Source organism: Humulus lupulus, chromosome 5 (assembly GCF_963169125.1).
Source record: "Humulus lupulus chromosome 5, drHumLupu1.1, whole genome shotgun sequence".
NCBI lineage: Eukaryota > Viridiplantae > Streptophyta > Magnoliopsida > Rosales > Cannabaceae > Humulus > Humulus lupulus.
Genome location: NC_084797.1, coordinates 40,721,254 through 40,730,589, shown reverse-complemented (window position 1 = coordinate 40,730,589; position 9,336 = coordinate 40,721,254). Strand labels below are relative to the sequence as shown.

Here is a 9,336-nt window from a genome sequence, read left to right as displayed (position 1 = left end):
AAATAATGTTCATTGATTTATTTGTTATTTCATTATATTGATTTACACTAAATGCTTTGAAATTATAATGTTGATTTTTCATTTTGTGCAATAAAGTTTATGAATTTTCTTCTTCAAATATTTTCTTTCATCTTAAATATCTTGTATTTTTTATTGTTAGAACATATTTACACTTTGTTCTTCATTAGTGCAAAAATATAATATTATTTGTGTAAGATGTGTCAGTAAATTGTACACATCCAATGCTTAGAACAAAAATATTATGTTCTGCCTTATAAATAATGTTCATTGATTTATTTGTTATTTCATTATATTGATTTACACTAAATGCTTTGAAATTATAATTTTAAAACTGAAGATAAATCCTACAATTATATAGTAATTTGTGCTTAAATAGAGTATCTAATTTGAATAAGTGATAGTTGATTAATTTCTACTATTAATGAAATTTGGGAATCAATGTACTTATAAATATTATTAAACTTATATTTTGTGGTAACTAATACCTTAATAATCTTCTTTTACCATCTTAATTTTTACTATTAATTTATTTTTATTCATTGTCTTTAATTTCTTTATTATTATCTTTTATTGTATTTTCATTCTACAAAAATCTCATCAATCTTTGGAGCTAGGTTAGAATTTATTAATTTTGGTTTAAAATAGTTTTTTTTATTTTTTTTTATTTTAGACAACTCCTTTGGGTTCGATTTTGTGCTTATACGAACACTATATTTCATATACGATTCGTGCGCTTGCGAGTTATATATTTTTAAAACATACTCGTTTTGGGTCCACCAATTATTAATTATCCATTGTTACAACCATAATTGTCACTCAATCCTCTATAGACGGTCTACAATGAGATGAGACTAAAATACTATTTTACCCCTCATTGTATTTTATCCTTAAAACACTTAGCTCCTTATAAATGATATTTCAGCAAACTAATATTAATTGTTGAAATGAGATCTCTATCATTTAACACCTTGAACCAAACTAAAAGTAAACCATCGTTTTACTTATTCATTAGAAGTTATAGATGTTCATATCTATGATTAACATTCTCACTCAATTATACTACCGAGTTCCCAAGACGTAAGTATGAGCTAGTTCGTAGGGTAAGTTGATAACGAACAAGTCAAAGAACTCAAATAATACAATCAGTTAGAATACTAACCACTCATAATTGAGATTGAATTAACCTATGGTCAACTATATGATATGACTAGAATAGATAATAACAATATGTTTACTTATTCAATCTACTGTCAATATCGATCCAGTCCGATGTAACAAATACATCCGATCTTATCTACTTTGCTAATGTTCCGGAAAGAACGTAACACTTTTCCCTACACATACTCACAAAAACTGCACCCCACGCCTCACCTTTCCACCACTACTCTCGTTCATAGTTTACTGTTGTTCAGCCCATATTATAGGGTAACCTATATAGCTTCTTTGATTAAGAAAATAGTGAAAATTACATTTTATATGAGTTTTTAATAAATTTTTAAAAAATATATTTTTTTTAAAGTATTATTTTATGGCTTTTTAAAATTTGTATTTCCTTCTATTGAATTTTTTTTTCCATATTTTTGTAAAAAAATCATTATTATGCCATATTTTTGTAAAAAATCATTATTATGCCATATTTTTTTTCCTATAATCTATTTTTTTTTAATTAAATTTGTCCATACAAATTAAGAAAATTTAATGACCATATTTTTGCGTATTAATAGCTAAAAAGTCATATTTATGAAAAAATTTCTTAAGAATATACTGACCCGTATATTTCACATTCAATTATACAAAGAAAGAAATTTGGGTTAACTAGAAACATTATTACTTATAACAATTTTTATTTATTTTTTATTCATATCATTAAGAATTATCCAATAAGAAAACTCATGCTTTGATGATTAAATATATGATAATAGATGGGATATGTTAGCCGAGATGTTTTGTCTCACCCAACATCCCATTACATCCAGTCCACTATTTGATTATTATTATTATTATTTTGTGTCCAAAATAAATCCAAGTTGATGAAGTTAACTACTCAACATTTTGGATGCAACCCTCACACGTGTCAACCAATGGGTATTTCTCCACCCCTCCACAACAAATCAAACCCTATTAAATTCCTCCTTTTCCAATGTTTTCACGACATTAATTAAACCTAATCATCTTTGAAAACAATTACCTAATCAATTCGTAATCCCAAACTATACCCTCCAAGAAAATAGTAAAATAAAATCATAATAATTATTCAAAGTCTAAAGCTATGTTGGAAAAATGAATTATACAACTTTCTTTTTAAGAGATAATTACATCTCACACCGTAATATAATTTTTTTTTTGTATATAGACCTTTTGTTTTATTTTTTTGTCTTAATTTTTAATAAAAATTTAGGCATATCAAATAATATATAATAATAATTATAGTTACTATCTTTAATAAAATAAAATAAAGTAGATTAATTTATTTTTATTTAAAATAAATGTATTTATTAATATTAAAATTAATATTTATACAATTACTTAAAAAAATAAATAAATATTTATACAAATTACAATATGCTGTTAATTAAAATTAATATTAATAACTATATGTTACAATATATAGTTAAAGATAATCACAATATTATTATTCCTTATAAAAATATTGTATATATTTTTTTTAAATCATAGCTAGTCAAGTCTCAACACTCAATGTTAAACAAAAATCATAATCTAATCAAAGTTTCAAGTTTTGTTACAAAAATATATTTAAAGTTAAAAAATTAGTTTTGTAAATCTTTGTAATAATCATGTTAAATAAATTTATAAATATTTATGTAAATGCGAGTTACAAAAATAAACGTTTTAGTTGTGAAATTAGTTTTGTAAATTGTTGTTACAAAAATGTAAAACTTGTTAAAAAAAAATATTATATTTCACCACTATATTCAATAAAGTGTTTTATAAATAATAAATATCTTAAATTTATATTTTTAAGTTTTATAGCATAAATATGATAGTTCATGTAATTTTTTGGTATAATATTGTAACAATATGGAAAAGTATAATATTTTTATGTATTTTTTGTTTATGATTTCTTAATTATAAAATATTTTCATAAATATTAGTTACAAAAATATCTTTCTTAGTTGTAAAACTAGATTTGTAAACTATTGTTGCAAAAATAAAAAAAAATAGTTACGAATTTGTTTGTAAGTTTTATTTACAAAAAAATTAAAATTTTTTTTACAATTCTATAACTGACTTTGTAAATATTATTTACAAACACGTAACAGATATTTACAAGTTTGTAACAGATATTTACTAGTTTGTAAACGTTGGTTACAAAAAATTATATTTTACAGCTTTTATTTATGATTTTGCCACTCCATATTTACAATTTTGCCCTTCCGTGTTTTTATCCAAAAATTCTGTATTTTTGTAATGTACCGTATTTTTCAGATTTTTTTTAACTTTCAGTGTATTTGTGTAGATTTCCTTTCTTTTAGGCCCAAGTAGTCCACGTTCTTGAAACCCTACTTTCTCCCAACGCAACCGGCCGAAGACCTCTCTCTTTCTAATATATATAAATACACGCAAAAACAACTTCCCTCTTCCCATAAATATTTCCTCAAATTTCTCGTGTTTCATCAGTACTACCCCGTGCGACATCATTCTGCTCCGATATGGTTTCTTCTTCTTCTTCCGATACTACTGCTGAAAGGTCTAGAAGAGCAACGACGTCAACGTCGTCGCCGATGGCGGCGGTAGCTGACCGCTAAAGAAACTATGTACTAACCTCCACCATCATACATATTCTCTAAATTTTTATAACTATTTGATCAATAGTCAGCGTACAAGAAAATGTCCAGACCCATAGGAACAAAATAATTATATTCACACTAGAAATTTCCTATAAATATATAGATGGGATATTTTTTTTTTTTATAATAACAAATAAAAAAAATATAAATTTTGAATATATACAAAATTGTTATGAATATTTCCATATATGATTTAGGAAACATTATTTGGTCATACTTTCTTTAAGTTATGAATACAGAAGAATATTTGGTCTTATTTTCATTTTAGAGTATATTTTTGCAATAATGAGTAATTTAGGCATAGTTTTTAAAAGTATGGTGTGTGTTTTGATGAATATTTGGTCAAATTTCCCAAATTAAGCATTATTTCAATCTCCCCTAGAAAAAAAAAACATCATTTCAGCTTACACTAATTTTCTCACAGGACAAAACAGCCCAACCCAACCTTGAATCTTGTCTAAGTCGTCGGAAGAAAGAACGAAAAGCTCCCATGGTCGTGGCTACGAGCTCCGCCACCTAAAAACGACCGAAAACCTGATTCGGTTCCAAGCTCAAACATTCGAGGTACCCCATCCTAATTGTACAGTATTCTTTTTTGGGTTTTTTGCATCATCTTCTTATGTATAAACATAACGAGTGTTTTGAGATGTGCCTTTTCAGTTATTTCCTACCACATTGTGTGGTTGTGTCTTAATTCTTGGCTCGAAACTGGCCGCTGCTGTTATCATGAATACTAGCCCAAACTAAGAGCTTTTTTTCTTTAAAGGCAATTTTATTTTCCGCTTTTTTTTTCCTTTGTGAAATTCTTGAAATTTGTTTCTCAATGAACTGTTATAGTTATAGCTTTAATCAATAATAGTATGTCTTTCATCAACTAAGGACTGATTAAGAAAGCAAGGGGTTTAAAGCTTCTGCTTGTATTTAACTACATGTTTTAGCTAGGAAAATATTTAGGGAATTAGTATGATTATAATAAGGAAAAATGATTTTTTTCAAATTGATGTTGGAGATGTAAGTTTTGTAAATTTTGGATGTTAAATTAGAGGAATACAAATGGGTTGGATATCATGGAAATTTTGTAAAAACTTAAACCAAGAGGTTTATTATATTGTTTTGACCAGGTTTCTTTCATGTGTTAATTGGTGAAGAATGAAAATATCTAAAAGATATGTTCCTCGTTGATAATTTATTTGTGCATCCTATGGACAATAATCATTTTTTTTTTGTTTCATATTACAAGTTAAACTAGCAAGAAGAAACACAACTTTCATTTCTGGGCACATTCGGCATGAATCACTTAATTCTCCTTATAAAATGAGTGAAATTTGACCATTATAATGTATTTGCGGCATATACCACTTGAGCACTGACTGATAATTAACTCTTTTGCATATTGTTTTCACTTTGATCTTCTTTCCTGCCAATGATTTTATGCAATTAGACTTTACAGATAGACAAGTAATGTAGTAGCATTGTGATTGATACATATATTACTTTAAAAACTATAAAAGCTTATGCCTTTGTCTTTATGGACCCAATGTTTTGCAACTTTCTTTTAAACGTGTACTATTATGACAATGTGAGTTGTTTTCACTGAAGGTCAATGGACAGTGATGACGACGATTTCGGTACTCTTCATCAAGAAAACATGGATGTCCAACTTAAAACATCAAAGGATTTGGACTTGAATGTGGAGCAGGACAATCGCAGCCAAAAAGTGGTCCATGCTAGTTGTGGTACTCACTCCACTTTTTCCTCAAAAGATGAAGTTGGTGTAGATTCAATATTACAAATTGGCACAGAGTTTGATTCTGATGAACATGCATACAAATTCTACAACAAATATGCTAGATTGGTTGGCTTTAGTGTTAGAAAAGACTGGGTAAATAGGAGTAAGGTACATGGTCAGGTGGTATCTAGGAAGTTCACCTGTTCTAAGGAGGGTTATCGTCGGAAAGACAGAAGAGATGTTAATGTGAGGAAACATCGGAAGGAAACAAGAACTGGTTGCTTGGCACATATGATTATTACTCGTCAACCTGATGGTAAATACCGTGTCACACATTTTGAATCTCAACATAATCATGATAATGTCAATCCAAGTAGTGTCCAAACATTACCACTGCAAAGAGAATTAAGTGAAGATCAATATAATGAAGCTGACTTGGTAGAAGATTTTAGACCACAGTCAAAAACAGCATTTGAATCAATGAATAGGCAGTTTAGAATCCGTGATTCTCTAGATGATTTTTCTTTCAGTTTTAATAATTATCTTCGAACTGAAAGAATTCGAGATATGAAGGAGGGAGAAGCAGCACGCTTGATGCATTATTTTCAAAGGCAGCATTTTGAAAATCCATCATTCTTGTATGCATTACAGCTTGATATTGATGATAAGGTGAGTAATATTTTCTGGGCTGATGATAATATGGTATCAGATTATGACCATTTTGGTGATGTGGTTTGTTTGGACACAGTTTGCAGAACAAAGGCAGATCATTTTCCATTTGTACAGTTTGTAGGAGTGAATCATCACAAACAAGTGGTAATCTTTGCTGCTGCACTTTTATACGATGACACTGTGGAATCTTATAAATGGCTTTTTCGAACTTTTCTAGAGGTAATGTCTGGGAAGACTCCTAAGGCCATACACACTGATCAGGATGCAGCAATTATTGAGGCAATCCATTCAGTCTTACCAGACACAAACCATTGTGTTTGTGTGTGGCAAATGTATGAGAATGCAGTCAAAAACCTGAGCCGTGTTGTAAAAGATACTGAATCATTTGCTAGTGATTTAAAGAGCAGTATTTATGATTCAAAGGATGAGGAGGACTTCATTCATACGTGGGAGGCCATGTTGGAAAAATATAGTCTTCAACAAAATGAGTGGCTAAAGTGGATGTTTAGAGAACAAGAAAAATGGGCTGTGGTATATGGTAGAAATTCCTTTTTTATTGACATGAAGGGCTCACATCTTGGTGAAAGTTTATTTAATGATTTGAGAGACTATCTAAATTCTAGCCTTGACGTGCTACAATTCTTTAAGCACTTTGAGAGGGTGGTAGATGAGCAACGGTACAAAGAAACAGAAGCTAGTGATGAAATGGATAGATGTATGCCAAGACTTATGGGGAAAGTGGTTTTGCTGAAACATGCAAGTGATGTTTACACCCCAAGGGCATTCGAAGTTTTTCAACAAGGATATGAGAAGTGCTTAAATGTTGTTGTTAACCAGTGCAGTGAGAATGGACCATCATTTGAGTACAAAACTAAGAAATTTGGGCAAAGTCGAGAATACAATGTTAAATTTAACTCTTTGGATGATACAGTTATATGCAATTGTAGAAAGTTTGAATGTGTTGGATTCCTGTGTAGCCATGCATTGAAAGTTCTTGACCATAGAAATATAAAAGTAGTTCCCTCCAGATATATATTGAAGAGGTGGACAAAAGATGCAAGGTTAGGGAGTGTGAAAGAGTGCAAGGAGTTCCCCACCCATGATAATCCTAAAATGATTGTAGCAAACCGTTACAAGGATTTGGGCCACAAAATTCTAACCTTGTCTGCCAGGGCTTCTGAATCTGAGGAAGCATATGTATACGCTTATAGACAACTTGATGAAGTGATAGAAGGGGTTGAGAAAATATTGAGATTAAAACCTGAAGAAGCTCGAGCAGTAACTTCGACTAACACGGGCGTAAATGCTTCTGAAAATGAACAAACACAGGTTTTTATAAATGGAAATGCAATTGATGATAAGGATAACAGAACAAACCAAGGGGAGAGAGCCGTATTGGATAGAGATCATCTAACTATTCTAAATGAAAAAGGCTCTGCTACAAAAGGAATTCCGAATGTAGAAATGCACCCACAAAGTACTATTACCTGTATTTCTAATTCCCTTCCGGTTTATGTTTCACCTCCAGCCACAACAGGAAATCCCATTATGCAGGTACTAATTTGCTAGGACTGTTACTTTTACAATTTGGTTATTAAATTTTCCAAATTTTTCTTATCTTCCATATGAACAGGGTTTATACAATTTTGAAGCAAATCAGGTGGTTAAGAGCATGTACCAACAACCAAATCTTGTTATTGACCTGCAAACCAATACTAACATGTACCAACCACCGAACTTTTATACTAACCAACAGGATTCACCCAGCCAATCCCAATTATTACAGGTAAGCTAGCTGTTTGTTGAATCTTATTTTGAGTATAAATCATAATTTGAAGTATTGTTGTTATATGTGACTCGCATATTCTTCATGCAGGAACCACTAATCCATAATACGTACCCAGAATCTGTATCAAACACTACGCAGTTGAGGCAGGTAATCAAAAGTAGAAAGTCAAATAATGTAAAAAAACTTTTTATTTATCCAAACCCTCTGTTCGAATACGATTATAATTTGTTTATTTTGTTTTGACTATAGGAAATGGATCTTGATATCCCACATCCACATTCAGCTTCATTCTTGCTTTTTGATCAAAGATACAGAGCTCCGGATACTCCATATCTTGGTCACGCTCACAAGTAAAGGAAGGATAGATGTTTAAAATGACACCCTTTTCTTTTAAAAAATTAGATGTAAATGTTATTAGCGGCACAGCCTCAGTCATGAAATGCGTAAATTTTGTTAATTTATTAAGTAGAATCTAAATATAAAGAGCCATATTCTATGTTAAATAATACTTGCAAATTAATTTCTCATTTTTTTTTTTATTACATCTACTTGTATTTATACCTCCATTTTCTATTTCTTCACCATTTTTTTATTTTAAATTTTTATTGCTTTTAGCTAGCCTAAGAGTGTTTAGTAAGATTGTTAGTCACTTTGTTTCCATTGCAGATAACTTGAGTAAAAAGCATCAGTTCCTATGGTGTGCAGCGGTACCCCTAGATAAATAAGATAGTACTGGGCTGGACTGAATCAAATTTATTATGTGATTTTGTCAAGTAATTAAAGAATATATTGAAGCAAAAACCTCTAAAACCTTAATCCTTCTATCATGGAATAATTTAATCTCATTAATAAACTTGAGATTATTCTATCCCCAATTTTCATAGGGAAATTTTAGACAGTATGTTCAATAACATACTTAATTTTTTTAAAATGCCAACATAATATACTCTCCCAAATATATGCCATTTTTAAAATTTTGGACAAAAACACTCCTACCACTAACCGAGACCCCTCATCTTCTCTCTTCCCAGCCAAACTCTCTCATTTCTTTCTCATTATTTTCTCTCGGTTCACATTCTCACCATCTCTCTCAGGCGAAGCTCTCTCTCTCCTCACAGCCGCCGTCGCTACCGTCTTCTCCATCGCCGGCCACGATAAGGTAAGACATTCGGTTATCATGTGGTTCTTTTTTAAAAAAATTTGAATCGTAATGTATAAATCGATGAAATGAGTTTGATTGTTAATCTTTATTTTGCAAAAAATGTAGCTTAAAATGGGTTTGATTCTATGTGCATCATTTTGGAAGATTATGTTTA

At 30.1% G+C, this 9,336-nt stretch overlaps 1 protein-coding gene across 1 annotated transcript; it reads left to right on the top strand.

Moving 5' to 3' along the window:
- The first annotated feature begins 4,216 nt into the window (after window positions 1-4,216).
- LOC133834774 (protein FAR1-RELATED SEQUENCE 5-like) lies at window positions 4,217-8,562 on the top strand. Its single transcript, XM_062264518.1, has 5 exons — window positions 4,217-4,394; window positions 5,430-7,785; window positions 7,865-8,017; window positions 8,108-8,167; window positions 8,270-8,562. Exons 2-5 carry the CDS (start codon window positions 5,434-5,436, stop codon window positions 8,372-8,374), a joined length of 2,670 nt encoding a protein of 889 aa, XP_062120502.1. The 5' UTR covers window positions 4,217-4,394; window positions 5,430-5,433; the 3' UTR covers window positions 8,375-8,562.
- Window positions 8,563-9,336: the final 774 nt, after the last annotated feature.

Coding starts and splice junctions, on each gene's coding strand:
- LOC133834774 (XM_062264518.1), top strand. CDS start 5,434: ATGGACAGTGATGACGACGATTTCGGTACTCTTCATCAAGAAAACATG. Junction 7,786..7,864: donor CAGGAAATCCCATTATGCAG/GTACTAATTTGC, acceptor CCATATGAACAG/GGTTTATACAATTTTGAAGC. Junction 8,168..8,269: donor ACACTACGCAGTTGAGGCAG/GTAATCAAAAGT, acceptor TTTTGACTATAG/GAAATGGATCTTGATATCCC.